The sequence below is a fragment of the Montipora capricornis genome, chromosome 11 (genome assembly GCF_036669925.1).
Source record: "Montipora capricornis isolate CH-2021 chromosome 11, ASM3666992v2, whole genome shotgun sequence".
Lineage (NCBI taxonomy): Eukaryota > Metazoa > Cnidaria > Anthozoa > Scleractinia > Acroporidae > Montipora > Montipora capricornis.
Genome location: NC_090893.1, coordinates 1,445,150 through 1,467,649, shown reverse-complemented (window position 1 = coordinate 1,467,649; position 22,500 = coordinate 1,445,150). Strand labels below are relative to the sequence as shown.

At 38.3% G+C, this 22,500-nt stretch overlaps 1 protein-coding gene and 2 long non-coding RNA genes across 3 annotated transcripts in view; 2 read left to right on the top strand and 1 right to left on the bottom strand.

Annotated features, from left to right (window-relative positions):
• Positions 1-14,018, top strand: part of LOC138023862 (uncharacterized) — a 15,561-nt gene extending 1,543 nt beyond the window's left edge. The window contains exons 3-4 of the long non-coding RNA XR_011126806.1: positions 563-645; positions 13,824-14,018. This is a non-coding gene — a long non-coding RNA (uncharacterized lncRNA). The remainder of the gene's footprint in view (positions 1-562; positions 646-13,823) is intronic.
• On the bottom strand, positions 12,587-13,580 carry LOC138023663 (uncharacterized). Its single transcript, XR_011126726.1, has 3 exons — positions 13,484-13,580; positions 13,035-13,114; positions 12,587-12,920 (listed from the first exon to the last, which is right to left on the bottom strand). It is a non-coding gene; the product is annotated as an uncharacterized lncRNA (long non-coding RNA).
• Positions 14,019-19,255: 5,237 nt separating the features above from the next.
• Positions 19,256-20,604, top strand: LOC138023766 (dynein light chain Tctex-type 5-B-like). The gene has a single exon (XM_068870833.1). It carries the CDS (start codon positions 19,312-19,314, stop codon positions 19,840-19,842), a length of 531 nt encoding a protein of 176 aa, XP_068726934.1. The 5' UTR covers positions 19,256-19,311; the 3' UTR covers positions 19,843-20,604.
• The last annotated feature ends 1,896 nt before the right edge of the window (positions 20,605-22,500 follow it).

The following is a 22,500-nucleotide window of genomic DNA, read 5'->3' as shown; positions in this document are numbered from 1 at the left end:
GAAATAATTTTGTCGCGCGAGTTACGAAAAAATGACGGAAATATTTCCAGATTTTGAAATTCAGAAGAGTCAAGAACTAAAAGAAAATTCAGAAAACCAAAATACGATGAAAAGTACATCGACCTGGCATGTCTGGACCAGCTGGGCCGAAAACAAGAACTTCGAAACCAATTTGCTCGCCTACGAAGCGAAACAACTTGACGAAAAGTTGCAAAAGTTCTTCGCGTTACATGAATTTCTCACGTTGTAGTATAAACAAATATTAGCGTGATTTGTATGTGATATTTGGCATAAATACCACTCGTGTTATTTCAAAATTGTCCCAAATTATGTATAACAATTTTAAAATATCACTCACGGTATTTATCCCAAATACCACTACAAATCATGCTATTACCTATACAAACACTACCGGACGACAGGAGATATTTCGTACAAAGAAACAAACAAAAAAACGTCTCCTTGATGTTCACAGCAAAAGTAAAGCTATTGTAAACAATTTAAACGATTTCGTGTCCTGTATCCGTCGAATGACGTTCTTTTTGTTTTTATTTTGGCGTAGGATGAAGCATTGGACAAGGAAATTCAAAGACGGTGTCAAAATCAAGCAAGAAAGGAAGACAATATTCGGAGAAGCAAGTAAAGGTAGAATATGTCGCTAGGGGAAGGTACGTTTTTGGTTTTCGGGGAAAGAGAGCCTTTCCAAAAATGCGTCCCTTAGGGCAACTTGCGCCTTCGTACTTTATAATTATAAAAGGGAGAGTTATCTCCTCGGAGAGCGCGAAGAACAGCTTAGGGCCCGCCATTTTGTTTTTGTTTTGCTTCCAAAAATTCGCAGCTACATACTAGCCCAAATCGCTCTCTTGCTCGTTGGAAAACGTGCCTCCTGTTACGTAATTTAGAGATGTTGAATATTCCATCAAGAAAGAAGAGGATGATCGTCGCAGAAGCAAGAAAAGGTGAAATAATAAACATATTAACCAATGATTCGGCTACTCTATTGAAAGGAAACGCTCTGTATGCAGTTACTACGCAGACGCAAGCCTCGGCCACGCATATTGATTACAGTGGAACCTCGTTAATACCATCATGAATAGTGGATTATTATGCAGTTTCGTTGGATATCAAATCGTTGTGATGGGAACATTTGGCGGACTCGCTGAAATCTCAGCGGGATTTTATCAAATTATGATTGACAACTGTCAATTGTCGTTTAGGTCGTGCCGTTAAGGGGAAGTGCAAGATTATGCTTGCCAACATTAGGAGGAACGGAGAAATTTCAGTCGTGCCGATGGGGTTGATTATGGCGCTTCCATGTAAGAATTGGTTCATCAGAGGATATCTCTCAATAGAGGAATTCATTATCAGTAGGGTTGGCTGGCAGAGCTTCGTCGCTAACGAAAGTGATTTACTCTTGAAAGGTGATGCCAAGTTTTGATTGACAGGAGGGTATAGAAATGCCATTCATAAAAAGGGGGTGGTACCTTATAATGATTGGCAGGCCATCAAGATTCGTTCGTAACGAGGGGAGGGGTGTCTTCATCATATTTTGGATAAACCGGCTGATCCGGCATGAAGTTTTTTCCTGGAAAAGCATTACCTGGATATCTTGATTTTAGAGCGAGTTTCAATCGAATGTCGTAAGACCAAAACCAAAGTAATTACTTTGGCCATTTAAAAAGGACGGTGACAATCCAGTAAACCAATCAAAACGTGAAGTAATTACACGTAGCCGACACAAAGCGTGGGAAAATGTGCACGCGCGAGCCACCATTGGTTTTGGTTTCACTTCTGATTTGTTGAAAAAGTGGCGCGAGAACTTTGAAGCAATCACTGAGTGAAGTATTCATAAACCAAAGCAATTCGCTAATTACTTCCGACACCCAATTGAAAACCACTATAAGGGTGAAAACACCAAGAGAAAAATAAATTAGCAAGGGAAAGATGTCTGCAGAAAGGAATTATAAAAATAATGAACTTTATTCAAGTGCCAAGTCTTCTAGCCTTAATTGGCGACAATGTACACAGAGATTAATTAAAATCAATTTAACTCAAATCAACTGAACCAAGCATTGTTTTTTTGTGGAGAGGGGAACACCTACCCAGGAAAAAAAAAAACCTCTTGGAGCTTAGTAGAGAATCAGCGAACTGAATCCACATGTGACGCCGAATCTGGGAATAGAACCCCGGACCATGTTGGCGGGAAGCAAATGTTCTGACAACTGCGCCAGCTATGCTCCCCAAAGGAGTGTGATACTTTCATTCCTAGTCGATTTGAAACGAGTTCCATTCTACAGAATAAGCCAATTTCGGAAGACAATATATAACAACCAAATTGAGGCGTTAAAAGTGCAACACGTGAAAGACATGAAAACTGGTGGGACGAGCTAGGAATAGAACTAGAACTGATTTTTTGCGATAAGAAGCAAGGGTTGAAATAACGAGGTGGTGCATCTACTAACTGGCTGGCTGCTTGACGAGGTTCCACTTGAGTTTTAACTTGTTTTCGAAATAAACGCTGTAAGCGCAGAGTAAGCATGCGCAGTAGGGTGCGGCTCAGGCTAGAGTAAGGCCATTGGTTAATATGGTATGTTATTAGGAACGACCCATAAGAACAAGCCCCTGATTTTCAAGATACACTGACAGTGCAACCTCTGATATATCCCCCGGGGAACATTCTAGTACACTAAAAGCAAGCTGGAATGAATTGAAATTTTGGGCCAGCGAGATCGTGCGTCGCGCGTTCATTCTTCGTTCTAAAACTTCAACCGCTTTTGCAAGCGAAGCTAGTAGCAATCGTTCAGTAGCTTTTTGGCCAAAACGCCTTTACTATTTACATTGAAACTGGATTGGTTTTTTCATAACAATTGGCCACTGAGACCTCAAAACACTGTTCATATTTCTGTAGTTATCACACTTGTGAAATAAGGGAAATTTATATTTGGAGTAATTTACACACCTACACATACAGGCTTTTCAGGGCCAATAACCAACAAACGAAATCAATGAAACAACAACAGAACGACAATTTCTTTTAAAGAATCCCAACTGGCCGAAGGCAAACCACTTGGCTATAACAAGTGTAGCCCAGAAGTTAAACCAGAGCCTACCAAGATCAAATTCTCCGTACCTTAAGGCAAGGGCCCTCCACACTCGGCCACACTGCCTGTCTGTTATTTCTTTGATTCAAAAAATTTGGACAGAATACAGTCTACTTCCAACTTTCCTTAGAGCGTGTTTCAATCGAAACATATGATCATATGAAAAAAAATAATCTTTCCACAAGTCCCGAACTCCCGATACACAATTTCATGAGAGCTAAAATTTCTTTGAAATAAAACAGTCTGTTTTTGTTCATTACAGTTAATTATTGTCAAGAAAGATGTTTTGTTAATTGGCATCAAAGGTTAATAACCGGAAAAATCGTAGTTCTCTCTGAAACATTTCTGCGTTTTAGATTCTGTATTGATTCTTACAGTGACTGTAATACGCTTAATTTTCGAGGTTTTCAATGTCAAAACTTTAAGTTTACTTCTGTATACATTTTGATATTGGCTGCTTTTCAAGGTTTGTTAGCTTATCGACGTTGCTTTGTACCTTAGCCCTTTCTGTCGAATCTTTTATTCTTTAAAAAGCACGAAAAAAAATATTTTTACAAATATTTTCAAAGCATCTCCATTAGAAGACAAAAAGGAATGTTAGAATCCCTTTTCTTCACTGTCATATTTCCCGGACCCATCTTAAATAATAGTGACGAGTATTGCTAGTATTTTCTAGTATCATCATTATTATCATTATTATCATTTTTCTGTCATTTTTCTATTATTATCATTATTATCATTATTATCATTTTTCTATTATCGTTATCGTTATCGCCATCGTCATCGTCGCCGTCGTTTCCGTCGTCGTCGTTTCCATCGTCGCTTCCCGTCGTCGTTCGCTGCTGGTCGTCATCGTCACCGTTGCTGTCGTCGTCTTTGTCTTCGTCGTTGACTTTGTTGTCTTCGTTGTTGATTTTGCCGTCTTTGCCGTTGACTTTGCCGTTGACTTTGACGTCTTCGTCGTTGCCTTTGTCGTTGCCGCTGACGTCGTCGCCGTCGCCGCCTCCGTTGTCGCCGTCTTTGTCGTCGTTGTCATCTTTGTCATCGTCGCTGTCGCTGTCCTTGTCGTTGTCTTTGTCTTTGTCTTGTTGCTGTCGTCGTTTACTCGTTGCCTCGTTGCCATCGTTGCCATCGTAGTCATCGTGGTCGTGGTAGTGGTCGTCATTATTATTATTATTATTATTATTATTATTATTATTATTATTGTTATTATTAGATTATTATTATTATCGTTATACAAACGCGCTTTGTTTTAGAATAGCACATCTTCGCGGCACAAATCATTCACGTCGATATTATTTCAGATGGTTTCGTCAAGGAAATTTTATAGCGAGAATAAGCGATTCTGAAACTCTTTTTTTCCCTGATCAAAACTCTCTCTGAAACATTTTCAAACAAATTCGATTTCAAACATTATTTTCTACGAGTTGAAGCAATTTTTCTTGTAGGATTAGAGGTTTACTGTAAGAAAGCACCCCTCGATGAATATCAATTGTGGATGTCAGATTTGAGCTCTACTCTATTTTTTTAACTTGTAAGGTTTTTTACTTTCTAGGAAAACTTTTAGGCTGATAAGAGAGATGGTTATGGGATTTTTAAGTAGGGCCAAACATAGAGAAGTCGCAAGTTTTCGTCTAATTGTTTTTTCCTTTTCGTGAACACCGTTTCAAGTTAACACTTTCAGAGAGAAAATTGTCTTTTTTATACTAGCCGGACTTTTTAAAAGTTACTTGTTAGTTGTTAGTTGTGACGGTACCGGTAATTAGTTCTACTTTACAAAGGAAAGAAAACTAATTATCATTAGAAAAACTTTGCACTTAGACTCGCTTTAAAGACGAGGCAGACATTAACTCGGAGATGGCCTATTGAAAAGAAGGCAATCCCGCTTCAAATTAACGTCGTTCCACGTTCCCCGTTCCCCGTTCCCTGATTTTAACTTTTTCAGAGGTAACAATTATTTTAGAAGGTTGCAACAGGTTCGAATAAATTTTGAGGAGAAATTTCGTAGGCCCTCTATGGGAGTTAAGTTGACTATGATGCGGGATAAGATCTGAACTATTTTCTACGTGCATTCGGTTTTGCAGATTAGGGAATCCTTTTCATTGTGTTCTTCTGCTGAAGTCAAATATACTTTTCAAACAGTGGACTTCGATCTTCATGATGTTTATGTTCACAAATGCATTATTTCAACAATTGGCGCCACTTAAACTGAATATAAAACTTGTACATTGTCAACCAAACATTCATTTATTCCACGCTTTCCCTTGCGGGTGTTTTCAAATTCCTTTTGTAATATCTTCTTAGGTTTTCTTTCAGAATGAGTAGCTTCGTTTTGATAATAATTAGAACTACATGCGGTACAGGAAGTAACTTTATTACAACCGTGTGCAATGTTAATTTGTTTAGAGACGCTATTCAGTTATTGAAACAAATTAGTTTATCATTCGGGTGTGTCCTGTGTTAGTCGGTCGCACACATTCTGGTCAAATTTTCTTTAGACTAGAAATATATGGTTTCAAAGGCCAATATGCCGATCGCTTGCATCACGTAGTACTTTTCAATAATAAATATATATTATTCAAATCTTGGGAGAACGACTACTTTGTGACCTTTTGTCTGCTTACAATACTGCCAAAGTTAATTGGCGCTTCGCAAACAAAATCCGCGGGCTTTCCGGGAAGGTCATAGTTTCTTTTTTGTTACGTCCGGGTTGCACTGTCAGTATCTTTGCACTATTGCCCTTTAGTTTACATGTCGACCCTGGTGTTTTAATTTTAATCAACAGTTAAGTTTTTCACTGCCATCAATCGGTGTAAAGTTTCGAACTCTCACGGTGGGACTGAAACTAGCACGGGATCGAGTCAACTGGATCGAGTCAAACTGGAACGAACGAGCGGAGGGGGGATGGGGAAGAGAGGAGGCCTCTTCCCAGTCTCTTCTCGTTTAATCTCCTCGTTCCAGTCTCGGCACGCTGTATATGGTTTCGGATTTTTTCACTCCTTCTCGACTAACCCAGAAAGAGAATTCGAGCAGTCTACATTGAAACTAACTAATCGTTTTATTTCGCAATGTGGTCACTTCAGTTGTCGATTGCTTAATGTAGTTTGTTTTCATCAGGCGATGACGTCGAATTCGAATTCGAAGTCGAAGTCATCGCCTGGTAAAAACAACCTGCAGAAAGGTATCGAAACGCCAAGATCAACAGCTCGAGTGAAAACATTGCGAGGAAACCGATTAGTCATTTGCATTTATTGTTAAGTTTTCTTCGACCTTGAGTAGCTGACTAGTAGTTCAAGCGACAAACTTACTGCAAAACAGTAACTGCCTGTTAACTTGTCAAAATTCTTTCCGAATCGTACACATTTGGGAAATCAACAGTAAGACTGTGGGATGTTTCTTGACTGCATTAAAATTCATTTTGAACCTGCTTCAACTAAGGTGGACTTTGACCCCTTGCCTAAAATGACACTTAGAAAAAATACGGCGTCCCCAATACGCATGCGCCGTATTTTTTTTTTAGAATAAAATAGAAGGGGCAAAGCACTGTCTAGAACAAATATAATAAATGAAGACAAGTTGAAATAAAGTTCTGCTTTTATTTGTTTGTGTGGTTCGTGTTCATTACAAGTATGTAAGATAAAACACTCATTTGTAACCAGTGATAATATTGGAAAGTAATTTTATTTTTTTAAAAAAGTTGGCGAATGCGTAGTTTAAGCGCCCGTACTTTTCCTAAGTTTTTTGGCGGGAAAATTTCACCAAATTTGCACAGCGTTTAGCCTGACAATATTTTTACAGAAAAAAAATTAAAGGCGTTCGCTCTTGAACAATTTTATACAAGATATTACGGAAACTTTAAAATGGTTCCTTTGACTTAAGACTGAAAAAAAAATACTATGTCGTCCCATTGAATGGTTTTTAAGAATGAAAAAGAAAGAACTTGGCTACACTTTGGCTATTAAACCTAAAACTCTTGTTTTTCGTCTATCAAAGTTTAATTAGAAATAAAACACAAATCGCAGTGACAGTGAGAAGCAACGCATTCTTATAAACTTGACGTTTCATATGCTACAACGAAATATTTTTGAAAATATCTGTTGTAGCATACAAAACTTGAAGTTCATAGAAATTGGTTGCCTCACATTGTTTATCACCGCGATTTGTGTTTTATTTCTAATTAAACCTGTAAGTTTGTACTGTCGACATTTATCATGTTGCTTTTAATCAATAACAAGACGTTTTTCTCACGGACAAAAGAAACGTATCATATACGTCGGTGTGAAAGTGAAACACAGAAGAGGGTTTATCAACTAGGTTGATATGGCAAATTGACGACCGTAGAGGAATTTGAAAGCTGACGTTTTGAGCATTAACGCTTAAGGCTGGTTTTCACTAGCGTCGAAGTCGTAAGAGCGCTTATGGCTTACTGAAAATCGGAGTCGGAAGAATCAGAACGTTTCCATTTTCTTGCTACTCCGCTTATGACTCCGTCACTTATGATTCAGTGAAAACTAGATTGTCGGAGTCGGAAGCAGATGCGGTAGAGCCAACCAATCACAATGCTTGGAATCGTTGTTTGTGATTGGTTTATTCATCCGCTTCTGCTTCCGACTACGACAATGCATTTTTCACTGGATCGTAAGCGACGGAGTCATGAGCGGAATCGGTATTCTGCTTCCGACTCCGACAGTTTGATTTTCACCAGAACTCATGGGCTCCTGTTTTCACTCATGATCGTATCGCTCTGAGCTTCTGATTACGATACCGACTCCGACTCCGTCGCCAGTGAAAACCAGCCTTAACCATTCGCTCTGTCAAAGGGCTAAACGCTCGAAACGTCAGCTTTTAAAATTCTCTAAGGGGGTCAATTTATCATATAAACCTAGTTGATAAACCCTTTTCTGTGTTATTATATGCGTCGCCGAGTTACTAAGGCCCGGCTTAAACGTCCAACTTCACATGTTCCGAATCTAATGCAAATGAAAAAGGTCTATTGTTTTCGCTCATTTGCATTAGATTCGGCAATGTGAAGTTCGACGTTTAATTAAACCGGGCCTAAGCTCCCATATTGCTAATAATAATCTCGGCTTGAGTACAAACACAGCTAAAATTACCGGTCGGCGTTAGATTCCATCCACCAAAACCACCGTGGCAGAGAGAGAGACTGAGGTTAAATTCGAACACACTTCGTGACGCCTTGTACATAGTACTTCGTGTCAAGCCACCTTCACATTAACATTTAGAATATCTAGAACGAAATAACCCTAAGCATTCATAAAAGCTAACCTTAGGCCTAGAAACTTCTCTTTAGTCCTAATTAGGGTTAGGGTTAGCTTTTATGAGTGTTTGGGATACTTTCTGTATAGATATTCTAAATGTTGATGTGAAGGTGGCTTGACACGAAGTACTATGTACAAGGCATCACGAAGTGTGTTTGAATTCAACCTCAGTCGACTCTCTCTCTGCTAGGGTGGTTTTGGTGGATGGAATCTAATGCCAACCAAAATTACCGTCCATGTATGTTATATTGCCCGACTTTGAACCTTTAAAGCTCCAATTCATTAATTAGTTAAGTTTGAAATTTGACTAAAATCCTATTGAAAGGAATCGTTTGGTATATATTTCCAAAAGAACGAAACAATCAGGTCTGTATCACTGATTACGCTTATGAGCCGAGATGGAAAAAAAAATACGGAACGGATTTTGAAATAATGTAAATTTAAATGTGCTCCAAACTGAGTGGCTTTATAGCTCAGTTGGTAGAGTTATTGTTCGCATCGGCATAGCTGAGGTCACTGGTTCGAATCCACCTGGATTAGCCGGATTTTCAGGTGTCTCTAAGAGAATTGCTTAAATTGCCCACATAACTGCGAAGATCATCTTCCTTTCATCTTTCAACTAATTCTTTTAAGTGGTTAGCAAATTGTAACAATTCTTCGGAACAGAAAATCATCACGAGAATTCCAACTGTTGATCTACTGGCCGAATCCTTGGCTTGAAACGTCCTAAGTTTGCTAGTTATGAATCATATATGTTAAAGTTTGACAATCAGTCACTCTGTTGGTTGAGCTCTGAATGTAAGCTAAGGCTATACCACAAACCATCCTTTAGTCATAATGCAAAAATTTGCTCGAAATAACAGAGGAACATTTTGTCCAGTGAATTCTATCAAATATTCTTTCAAATTCTCAAAACTTGTTGCTTTCAAACTGAGTTCTTGAAAGGTTCAAAGTCAGTCAATACCCCATCCATAGATAGCAATTAAACACATGTTTGCCCAATAGCCAAGATAGCAATTTTGAGAAACGGTTAACAGTCTATTGCGCAAAGCCGGAAACTATTGTTAACATCATGCGTCGCCGAGCGCTTCCTGTTGTCCGGAAGAAAACGTCTCTCCCCCTTTTCAAATTAACTGCAAAAGCTTATCATATAACGTAATGTCTGTTTAAGAGTGAAAAACTCTGCTTCCTTGTGCTGCTTTTTGTTCGCACTGTGCTGTTATAGTTATACAGACCAAAGCAAACAAATGGAGCCAAAATAAATGACTATTTTAGTTGATCTTTGCAATTCGTTTGCCGGTGACGAATCACGAAATTAAAAATGTTCGGAGCGACTAATTTTCACGGAATTGACGTTAATTAAGAGAATTCGAACTAACACTGTCTAAGTTTCAGAAGCCAATTAGGTTACAAAGGAGAACGAAGTTCTTTTTACATTTCATGTCACTGGTAATTTTTGCTGCCCAGCTTTACAACTGGGTCCACCTATTAAACCTATTCTATTGTCCGGTGAGACGAAGTATATATCGAACCCTTTTTACTTGTCATGAATAATGGTTCTTTCTCCTCGCGTCAGTGGGCGCATACTTGAATGATAAAATGGCACGTAAAAATTCACTTGAAGAAGCAAAGGACTTCATGTTTATCGAAATCAACCAGGCCAAAATCAAGCTGTTTAAAACATCCATTTTGACGACTTTCGTGCATTTGTGGTGGCTCTCCTAGCCTCATCACGAAACGTAATCTTTCTACATATAGATAAGTACAAGTTAGCGATATTTTGTTCTTTTTCTCGGATATTTGTTTAGTATTTCTTAGTTTGGTTTTGTGGTCTGTATAACTTCAGCAAAGCCCAGATATCAAATCTCCCTGTATTGCAGTGCCAGACATTAGATTTATTCGATAAAACTCGTTTTCTGCTAAGTGTAGCGGACAAGTTGGCATTTTTGAGGAGGTATATCATTAACATAAACCACACAGTTACATGTAAGACATTTTCTAGATTTTTTCATGTTTGAAAAAGTTACATTACTTTGAAAAACGTCGAGGAATAGGTTAGAGAGTATCTGTTAAATTATTTATCAATTTATTTGTTTAATTGTTTATTTATTATTTCCAATTTTCAAATACCATGTGATGTTATTAAACTGCAGTAAGTCTGTGATTGGGTTCGGTCGTCTTTGTCCTTGAGATACGAAGCTGTTGGACACAAGTTATCGGTCTGTATAGGTAACATGGATGTCGTAGGGTTCTTGTAAGATTCAAAAGTCGATTTTGTGCAAGGTATGGTCCGCGCTGCAATATTTACACGTTCCTCGTTAAGATTAGCGAGACAAAGTTCGGTATTTTAGACTAGGCTGTGTCTGTTATAAAAACGTTCAGGTCATTGAAATCGCTGTTTAAGTTATCAGTTTTAGGGCCAATTTGTCAGGTGATTCCCAGAGTCTTTAGACCCTTCTTGTCATCAAGGTTCGTCATTAAAATTGCTTCAATTTACGAGACGTAGGTTTGTAAGATGAATGTTCAAGCAGTTTGTCAGCACAGCTTGCAGAAATGTATATTGCCCGACTTTTGAACCTTTGAAGCTCTAATTCATTAATTAGTTAAATTAAGTTTGAAACACGCCCATTTTCGCGTCTTTTGTGCAGGTTACATGTAAATGCTTCGAATTATGATTGGCTCATCGCGCTGTCTGCGCCACTTGTGATTGGTTAGACTAATTGCTCTGGTTTAGGTTTTACGACAGTCAATCGAAAACCGCCCGAGTCCTGCCTTTGTCTTGATTATATTATTGATTAGTTGGAGACTCGCCAAACGAGACTATCGGTCAAGATGGTGGCGTCGGGGAAATTTAAAAACTAAAACAAGCGTTTTGGATTTCATTTATTTCGGATACAAACGTTTTCATAGGAAAAAAAATTGAGCAATTTTGATTGTAAACATTATGCTCCTCGCTTTATAGTTATTTTCTTGTTTTTGTGGAGGCGTTTTAAACACTTTTAAACACTGAATTTGCTATTCACCTCCGAACAATTCGCGCAGAATTTGCGTCCGAAAATGTTGTAATCTTTGCAGGAATAAACGAGTTAAAATCATCTTTTTTTGGTGCATTATCTCACTGTTTTAGTATACATTAAAACAACTATTCACCTTAGTGTCGGTGGCTAGTGGTGGATATCCACCAGTAGCCACCTACGCTAAGGTGAGTAACGACTATTGATAGCGAAACTCTTACGATTATGTATTATGGGTGTTTTTAGTTGACTGAAATATTGTGTACCTCCTCAAAAATTTCAAGCCTGTTGCTACACGAAGTGACCATAAAAGTTTGCAACGTTTATAACTACAATCTTGGACAAAACTCTTGGGAGAAATTCTAGTTAAGGAGGCTCGAAAGGGTTTTAACACTTAGAAGACATTCTTCAGATCGAATGAAGCTTCAACACTTTATCACGTAACAGCAATGTTATGGTACCATATGAAACACCGATTATTTCCAAACAAGATGTGATCACTATTGTGATGTCATAAGTTACCTTGGCAACAGGAAAGCCCAGCAAAAACACCCTATATTTTGGATTTAGTTACTCATATCTCAAAAACAAACTCGGTGACCCCCCTTTTTTATTGCCGAAAAGTGACTCGAAGGCCACGATGAAACTTTCGGCAAACTTTTAAAAAATTCTGTCCGGCAGGTTCAGAGCCACCTTAAAAAAATCACAGAATTAAGGTGGCTCTGAATCCGCCATACAAATTTTTTTTAAACTTTGCGGAAAGTTTCATCTTTCCCTTCTCATTACTTTTCAGAAATAAATAATTGGGTCATCAAGTTCGTTTTTGAGATATAAGCAACTAAAGATAAAATAAAGGGTGTTTTTACAGGGCTTGACCGTTGCCACGGTGACATATTACCTCACAATAATGACTACATCTTGTTCAGAAAAAATCCGCGTTTCATTTGGTACCACAATATTGCTAATACATGATACAGTGTTGTAGTGCCGATCCTTCTAATAAGAGCGTTACGTGGAAACGTTGAAACTGATTCGAGCCACCATTAATTAAGCATCATTTGACATTCATTCAAAAAGTATATTGGTCCTCCCCCTCCCCCTCTCCTCCCTCCCCCATACCAATTTGATAATGTGATGCAAAAGACTGTGCAAGCCTTTGGCCGTTTTTTTAAACCAACAATGGAATGGGGGGGGGGGGGGGGGAGGGGAAGGGTAAAAATAGGAAGAATTTAATCTTCTCAGAAAATTGGAGGGTCAGATTTTCCCAGCGAGTTTTGTCCAAGATTGTAGGTCACTGAGCGATCAACTGTGGCATTTTTTGACGAAACAACTTCCTAGCCAAGGATAAAAATACTGCTGATTCTAATTAAAGCTTTGCTCAAACGGTTCAGCTGCCATTTCTAAGCAAAATAAGTTCCAATGATCTTATCTTTGTCGAATTCCCTTCCGACTCTTCAATTCGTGTCTTTCTTTCGGACTTCTAGTTATTCCAAAATGTATTCATTCTTCGTCCAGTTTTATGCCGTCTAAGAAAAACAAATAAAAAGCACAATAGGTGAGATGAAATGCAGATCAAAGGAATAGGTTTTAAATTAAACGCCAGATGCTCAACTAAATGTACAAAGAGATAACATATTCACCTTACTAACGGGCCAAGTGTTGATGCGTGCTACGTCTGCTATCAGTTTCCATCCTCTTGGTGTTCCACACGTATCGTTCCCTGAGAGGAGAAGAAAATAAAACAGGTCACTTTTTGTTTTTTTTGTAATGTAAACCATCCCGATATTTTGTTCATGCAACTAACACACATATTAAATCTTCAGCCTTGCAAGACTTTCACGTATACGTAAGAACGAGCAAAGTGAACATCAACATCCCATGTTATAAGTGAAGTTTTTAAACATCGTTAAAATAAGTTAGAAATAAACGAATATCTTTTTATGAACGCGAAGGAAAGGTAAATTTAAACAAGACGAACAAGTCGCAAAGCACGCGCGCGAGAACTCACTACACAAAAATATATTTGATTGCTTTCTTCGCCGCTTCACGAGAGATACAGCAAACCTTGTGCAGCATTGCTAAAACTTACCGTTTAAAGAACGGAAAGAGTGAATTCCTTATTCATGGTCCAACAAACGTTCCATAACAACGACAAACAAGAAAGCAAAAACTCCACACATCTTGCCACTTCGGCAGTTTGGGAGAAATGAGGGAAATTTTCGCAAATATAATGAATATGGATTAGAAAGGTAAGAGCCAATCACAGATAACTCCGCGATTGATTTCTACACACGCTTTTGAAGCCGAGTTTTCAAGCTAAAGCCAGGACCCCCACCCCCACAAAAAAACAAAACAAAACAAATTTTATATTGTGTTTTCCAAAATATTACGCTCAATTGAAAGTTCTTCGTTTCTGTCAAACGTTTCAGGAAGAAAGAGACCTCTTATCAAGAAAGCAATTCGTAGCAGCCAAAGAAAAAACAACACAGCATCTTCCAGGATTCAATCCAGGTTCAAAACCCGCTAAGGTTGAGTTGGATTGTATACTCTAACCAGTGAGCTATCCCGGCCGACGCTAGTTTGCAATAGAATATTTCTCTACACAACAAGTTTGTCTAAATGACCTCAAGGCAGTTACAAAGCGCTTTTCAGAAAACTCTTGTATTAATTTAAATCTTTATCCACGGTAAAGTACTCAGTTAATTTGCGCAGGTTTGAATAGCAACATTAAGATGTTGCAAAAGAAATTTCATACAAAAAAAAAAATAGCACCAGCCAGAATCAATTTAGATTCAAAACTCGCTAAGGTTGAATTGGGCGGGGTCCTCTAACCACTGAGCTATCCTGTCCGATGCTGCTTTGCAATAAAATATTTCTCCATGCAACAAGTTCGTCTTAATGACCTTAGAGCAGTTTCAAAGCGCTTTTCTGAAAACTCTTGTATTAAAGTATTTAGTAAATTCGCGCACAGTTTGAATGGCAACATTATGATGTTGCAAAACAAATAAACAATTTCATAGAAAGAAAAAACAAACAAAAACACAGCATCGGCCAGGAATCGATTTGGATTCGAAACCCGCTAAGGTTGAATTCGGCGGCGTGCTCTAACCAATGAGCTATCCCGGCCGCTGCTGGTTGGTATTATTATATTTCTCCATGCAACAAGTTTGTCTTAATGACATTAGAGCAGTTACAAAGCGCTTTTCTGAAAACTCTTGTATTAATAAAGTATTTGGTAAATTTGCGCACAGTTTGGATGGCAACATTATGATGTTGCAAAACAAATATAAAATTTCATAGAAAGACAAAACAACAAAAACACAGCATCGGCCAGGAATCGATTTGGATTCGGAACCTGCTAAGGTTGAATTGGGCGGGGTGCTCTAACCACTGAGCTATCCCGGCCGATGCTGGTTTACAACAAAATATTTCTCCATGCAACAAAATCGTCTAAATGGTTTTAGAGCAGTTACAGGGCACGTTTTTGAAAACTCTTGTATTAATAAAGTATTTAATTATTTTGCGCACAGTTTCGATGACAACATTATGATGTTTCAAAAGAAATAGAAAATTTCATAGAAAAACAAACAAAAACACAGCATCGGCCAGGAATCGATTTGGATTCGAAACCCGCTAAGGTTGAATTGGGCGAGGTGCTCTAACCACTGAGCTATCCCGGCCGATGCTGGTTGGTATTATTATATTTCTCCATGCAACAAGTTTGTCTTAATGACCTTAGAGCAGTTACAAAGCGCTTTTCTGAAAACTCTTGTATTAATAAAGTATTTAGTAAAATTGCGCACAGTTTGAATGGCAACATTATGATGTTTCAAAACAAATATAAAATTTCATAGAAAGACAAAACAACAAAAACACAGCATCGGCCAGGAATCGATTTGGATTCGAAACCCGCTAAGGTTGAATTGGCGGGTTGCTCTAACCACTGAGCTATCCCGGCCGATGCTGGTTTGCAATAAAATATTTCTCCATGCAACAAGTTCGTCTTAATGACCTTAAAGCAGTTACAAAGCGCGTTTCTTAAAACGCTTGTATTAATAAAGTATTTAGTAAATTTGCGCACAGTTTGAATGGCAACATTATGATGTTGCAAAACAAGTAGAAAATTTCATAGAGAAAAAAAAACATCAAAAACACAGCATCGGCCAGGAATCGATCTGGATTTGAAACCCGCTAAGGTTGAATTGGGCGGGGTGCTCTAACCACTGAGCTATCCCTGCCTATGCTGGTTTGCAATAGAATATTTCTCCATGCAACAAAATCGTCTAAATGGATTTAGAGCAGTTACAGGGCATGTTTCTGAAAACTCTTGTTTTATTAAAGTATTTACTTAATTTGTGCACAGTTTGGATGGCAACATTATGATGTTTTAAAAGAAATAGAAATTTTCATAGAAAAACAAACAAAAACACAGCATCGGCCAGGAATCGATTTGGATTCGAAACCCGCTAAGATTGAATTGGGCGGGGTGCTCTAACCACTGGGCTATCCTGGCCGACGCTGGTTTGCAATAAAATATTTCTCCATGCAACAAGTTTCTCTTAATGACCTTAGAGCACTTACAAAGCGCTTTTCTGAAAACTCTTGTATTAATAAAGTATTTAGTAAATTTGCGCACAGTTTGAATGGCAACATTATGATGTTGCAAAACAAATATAAAATTTCTCAGAAATTAAAAACAACAAAAACACAGCATCGGCCAGGAATCGATTTGGATTCGAAACCCGCTAAGGTTGAATTGGGCGGGGTGCTCTAGCCACTGAGCTATCCCGGGCGATGCTGGTTTGCAACAAAATATTTCTCCATGCAACAAAATCGTCTAAATGGTTTTAGGGCAGTTACAGGGCACGTTTCTGAAAACTCTTGTATTAATAAAGTATTTACTTAATTTGCGCACAGTTTGGATGGCAACATTATGATGTTTCAAAAGAAATAGAAAATTTCATAGAAAAACAAACAAAAACACAGCATCGGCCAGGAATCGATTTGGATTCGAAACCCGCTAAGGTTGAATTGGGCGGGGTGCTCTAACCACTGAGCTATCCCGGCCGATGCTGGTTGGTATTATTATATTTCTCCATGCAACAAGTTTGTCTTAATGACCTTAGAGCAGTTACAAAGCGCTTTTCTGAAAACACTTGTATTAATAAAGTATTTAGTGAATTTGCGCACAGTTTGAATGGCAACATTATGATGTTTCAAAGAAATAGAAAAGAAATAGAAGAAAAGAAAGAAAAGAAAAAAAGAAAGAAAAGAAATAGAAAATTTTATAGAAAAAAACGAACAAAAACACAGCATCGGCCAGGAATCGATTTGTATTCGTAACCCGCTAAGGTTGAATTGGGCGGGGTGCTCTAACCACTGAGCTATCCCGGCCGATGCTTAATTGCAATTGAAATTTTCTAATTCAAAAATTTTGTGAGATAAACGTCACGTGAGGTACTATGCGCTTTTTTTGTGACAGGGTGTTTTAGTAACATGTTTTTATTATTTGCGAACAGTTTTCCAGGTCACGGTGCATAAAAGATAGCTTATGAAGCAATGCAAAAGAAATTGACTAGAAAAGAAAAACGATGCATCGACCAGGAATCGATTCGGATTCGATACCCGCTAAGTTTTGATTGGGCGGGATGCTCTACCCTCGTACATAAGAGGAGCCAACTGATTTGTAGCGTAGTCATAAAATTTATTTGGAGATATCAAAATTCCTCTTCAGTGTCGATGAATAGGCCAGTTTCGTATTCTAACGGTTGGACTGGATCTAGCATGAAATGGAGGCTAACGCGGGCAAATTAATTTGCATTTGAAAAGATTTGCCCTCCATTTCATGCTAGATACAGTCCAGCCGTGAGAATTCGGAAATTGTCTATTCTATGTATACCTTGCACAGCGTATAATTTATCTTTGGAGATCTTTATATGTCGTTCGTGATATATTTTAATTCATAACTAATGTCATTTTTCCCTTCGAAGTCTCCCTTTGATTTATTTCAGCAGCTGTGTTATGGGCTTATTTCTACCTCAACTAGTTGTGGTCTTGATGGAGAGCTTTTCTGTCAACTGAGATATTTTTTCTAAGCCACAACGTCAGGTAGAAATAGACCCATTAACACTTGTGAAATAAATCGAAGGAAACTGAAAAATGAACGAAGTCCACTGCGTATTTTCAACACCCCCTTTTTCCAAGAAAGTTTTGAGGGATGTGACCGGAAACTTCCTAATGAAAGCAAAGCTTTTAGAAACAGGGTGAAGCTGAAAAAGTTTTCAATTCCAAGAATTGAAAGAATTCGAAGAATTGCAGTTTTTTAAGCTACATTTAATTGTATGCAAGAAGCTCTTATGTCAATGGAGAGCAAACATCATCTAGCTTAAGAAAATCTTTCTAGAAGTCCGCTTCATGAACTCGGTGGCAAGCTCAAAACGTAACTCTATAGATTTCGCTAAAATTCTTCTTAGATTTCGTTAGTGGAAAGATGTAGATGGATATCCCTTCACAGACGTAAAGGCAAAACGCAGCAACGTTGAGGTGTTAAGGACCGATGAATTAATCTGCTCAAAAAAAAGAAAAAACGAATTTTAAAGCTTTTTTTCTTTCCTACTGTATCATGATGATTATGACGTCACAGAAGCAAACGATTAATTAATTAAGTTTCTCTTTTTTCTTTTTGACGTCCGGAATATCAGCGTTTTCATTCTTTAATATCTGATTTTGGTATCCTCTACACTCTTTATAAGTAACCATCAGAGAATTCGCTACCAGGCACGTTGCGTTCTTTAAGTACGACCGACCATAACCATTGCTTGATAATTTCTTGGTGACGAACTGGTTGAGTTGGATCGAGATAACCGTATACTGGTTCCGGTAATCTCTCTACCAGGACCATAACCCTGTACTATAAGACTCGATGGACACGTCTACACTTATAACCGGATATTTTTTAACCGGCACCTTTTTCTTCGTGGATTCGCCTTTTTTTACTGTCCACACGTATCCGGCGAATCTGAAACGTTTTGAAGCCGTTCTCCAGAGTGGAAAGGTTTGAATACGCAAAGAATTTGGAATCGTGGATATTTTCAAATCCGATGATGACATTACAAACTCAGATCTAGTCTTTACCGTGTAATATTCAACATGGCCGCTGAACAAACTTGTGGGCAACTCGCACGACTGATGGCGCATGCTCTTTTGACAATAGTCACAGAGGAGTTCGGGATGCTAGAATACGTGTGGACTGGCAAATTCGATTTGAATACTTTACCGCCGTTGTGGACCTGAAAATTTGTTAACCACAGGGAAAAAGGATACGTGTGAACGGGGCCTTAATCTAAATAACCGCGGCTTACTTTTGCTGCATGTATTATTTTGTTCACACCTTCTTTTTGGTACACTCCGCCCTGGGCGACCATATTTGCGACCTCCCTTTGCAAACTCAACAAAGTTAAATGTTTGCGAACCAAACATCTGCATTGTATGAGGCAACGAACGAGAAACACACACAAAAAAAGCAATGGAACTCTTGATCAACGAGAAATCGTCTCGTGGGGTAGACCACAAACCACCCTTTGAGAAGTGTGTGAACTTTAACGCCCTGCCGAATTTTTGGATCAAGAGCTATGAGATGAGAACTTCGAATTATAGTCTTCATCTGAGACAAATAAAAAGTCTCTTAGTGTCACACTTTCCCAACTAAGTCATAGGAGACGTTTCTAGGAAAAAATCGTGCAGAAATTTGACGCTTTCCTACTACTTTCGATACTACTTTCAGTTAAACAATCTGGCCTTCTCTAAAATTGCGTTACACTACCCAACTCGGCATTACTGAGCCTTATCTCTATAGAAAGATATCATTTTTCACTTTTTAATCCTCGTTTGAATTTTATCGATCTTAGATTTACCATCATGGATGACCGTACATCTCGTGCAAGAAGTAATTCCAGTGCTTCAAGTTTGTTCTTTCCTACGCCAAAGATTCCACCTCAAAAAGGGAATTTCCTCATGACATATTTCTCTTGTCCAGTTGGTTCCGTCGAACAAGCGTCGTCCACTCATTCTGCTGTTAGACCAAGGGGAACAGCAACTATTACCGAGAACACTTACAAGATGGAGCCAGACATATGCTTTAGCGTAGCTGAGGTTAGAGCGATTATTTTACAACATCTTCAGTCGCTTGAATCGCAAAAGTACGACGCCAAGTTGTGTAGGGAGCTGGCGAAGGCAATGTCCAATTCCATCATGAGTGATTTGAAAATGTTGGAATGCACACGATTCAAGTTTGTCTGCACCGTGACAATTGGACAAAACAAAGGACAGGGGATTCGCATAGCGAGTCGATCAGTGTGGAACACTGATTCGGATCGATTTGTCTCTGAAAGCTTCAGGAACGAATCGCTTTTTGCCGTCGGAGTTGTGTTCGGGGTTTACAAGGAATGAGACAGAGAGGAGACACGTTCAGACAAATGTTGCGATGAAAGTCTTCGATTTGTTGTGACTCGAACACTCAACGATTCCGCGGTCTCTGTCAACTTCTGTTAAATAATCCTCTTCACGATTACGTATTATATTTGCTCAAGCAAACTGCGAGGTCATCGACAAATTGTGCACTGGCGAAGAGTTGTCCACTATGTAGTATTTATAAAATATGTTTTATTCGCGTACCCAAACTTCCGGCCGAATGTTAGGATATCGTCCGAGCAATTTGTATCTCTGGTTAATACTGAATCATACTGTGACTCCAGTTAAATACTTCTTTTCGAGGAGTAAATGTTTATCTGAGAACTTATGATAAAACAAGAAATCGTGCACTATAAAATACGATGCAAACAATGTAACTAGGCAACGCCGTTGGTGATGTATCAAGTTTAAAGAATGTTAAATATTTCATCACCGATGCAAAGCCGTTTGACATTGGTCAACAAGCCATCAAAATATATACCCAAAATGGAAAATGCACTTATCTGGACAATTTAAGCAATTGCTTCTTACAGACAACTGAAAAATCCAGGTGGCGTGGAACAGTTCTTTCAATTTCGACTATATAACCATACCCAAAATTATTGGAAAAATTATTGCAAAATGCATTCAATTGTTTTAAGCCTGCAAGCTCTATTGGAATTCTCACGTATCATAATAATAATAATAATAATAATAATAATGATAATAAAGCATATATTCAGAAATAAATCCTATTATCTATCATGCCTGTCAATTATTAAATAGCTGCAAAAATATTGAAAACAAAATAATAAAGAAAGACTGGTTGTGCGGCTGACTATATTTTCAGTTTGATTTTCCAATATTTCGTCTACACGGCCTGACTTCTTCAGGAAGTTAAGTGATTTGAAATTCAAATATAAGCGATAAGAAAACTGGGTATATATGAATTGTAAAAAATTGTAACGGCAAATAACTTAACTCCCTGAAGAAGTCAGGCCGTGCCTGACGAAAGTTTCGGGAAATCAAAAAATATACATCCTCACAGCCGTACAACCAGCGTTGCATTATTATTTTGTTTTTAATCTGTACATTATTTGCTGGCTAGATCTCTCAAGATCCGGCGCTTCCACCTTGTTCAGCTGGTCGTTGCATAAAAAAATGTCTAAAAATATTGAGTTGAGGTCCACAGAAGCTTGAGACTGGGCACGATACTGTTAACCTCATGCCCAGCCTCCAGGGGCTTAAAGGGCCAGGTGACTCAATTAGGTTATCTACCAATTAATCTACCTCAACAAAGTCTTGGCTTCGTAGGCCAGCTCCTAGGATCAGCGTCAATGGGGCGAACCACTTGGCACTAAACGACTGGAAACGGATCTCCCCGCCGGTAAATGAGTGAAAAGGTGTTACTTTAAAGGAGTCATTCGCGACCATAAACAGTAAGACGACCACTACATACTGAGTGCGTGCACTCTGCACTCCAAACCTCATCAGACATATCCCGAAATGCAAAGCAAATGGACGAACGCCTGTTTGAATAAGCGTCACGAAGTGTCCTCCTGCACTTCTCTCCAATCTCAACACCCCTCTTATCGTGAAATAGACAATTAACGTCGCAAAGTGCCCCCCCCAGACTCTTCTCTTAAAGGAAACCTCCACTTCAACAAAAAATAACTTCAAATCACAGGAAATAACCGTTACAGTCAAGTCAGTCTAAAGTATTTCGAAAGAAAGTGTTTGAATCCGAAATAAAACTTACTTACACTTATAATTATAACTAAAACTTATTTATTTAAGTTTTAGAATCGCCTATTTTTATTTTCAAATTTCGCGAGCGCCGCCATCTTGAATAATTGTGACGTGTTACGGTTGCCCTATTGTTATTAGACAGAAGCTCTTTGTGTCAGAACAATTGGATTACGGTAACACGTCACAATTATTCAAGATGGCTGCGCCCGCGAAATCTGAAAGTAAAAATAAGCGATTTTAAAATTCACTTTTCTTGATATAAACACTGTTTCAAAAACAACTTTCGAACACATTTGTTTGTAAACATAATTTCCTTTGGGTTAAACTTATTCTGCAGTAAGAGTGGAGGTTTCCTTTAACGAAAACCTAAAAATAACGCTAATATGCTTGATTCCATCTTACCCACAGATAAAGTTCTATAATCTCGATTTTTCAAGAAATTAATTATACTCACGGTCAAGTAGTCTAATGTTTATTTCTGACAAAGTGGAATCGTTCGTTTCGTTTTTTATCCACGCGGAACGAGCATCTGCTCCAATGAGCAAATTTGTTTCGTTTTACTGGATTTGATTCTCTCACTTATGTTCAGCCTCAGCAGTGCAAGTGATTAGATGTCGTAAATACTCTTTTTCTTTGGCCATCTTAGCTTAATCAAAAATAACACGCAAGCAGCGATGGCACACATTATAAACATGCGTAATGTCTGAAATTATTTAGTTGACGTCTCGTGTGCTTCGCCATACATCCTCAAAAGTGACGGTTAACTACAAATTTGCAAATTATGCAACATAAGCAACTAATTAATGGCTTCAGGACAAAAATGGTCGTTCTGACATACAATGAGCCATTTCCGAGTTGCTGTTTGTCTCGGTTTCGAATTGAGACTTGGTGATCAACTATTGTAAGGGA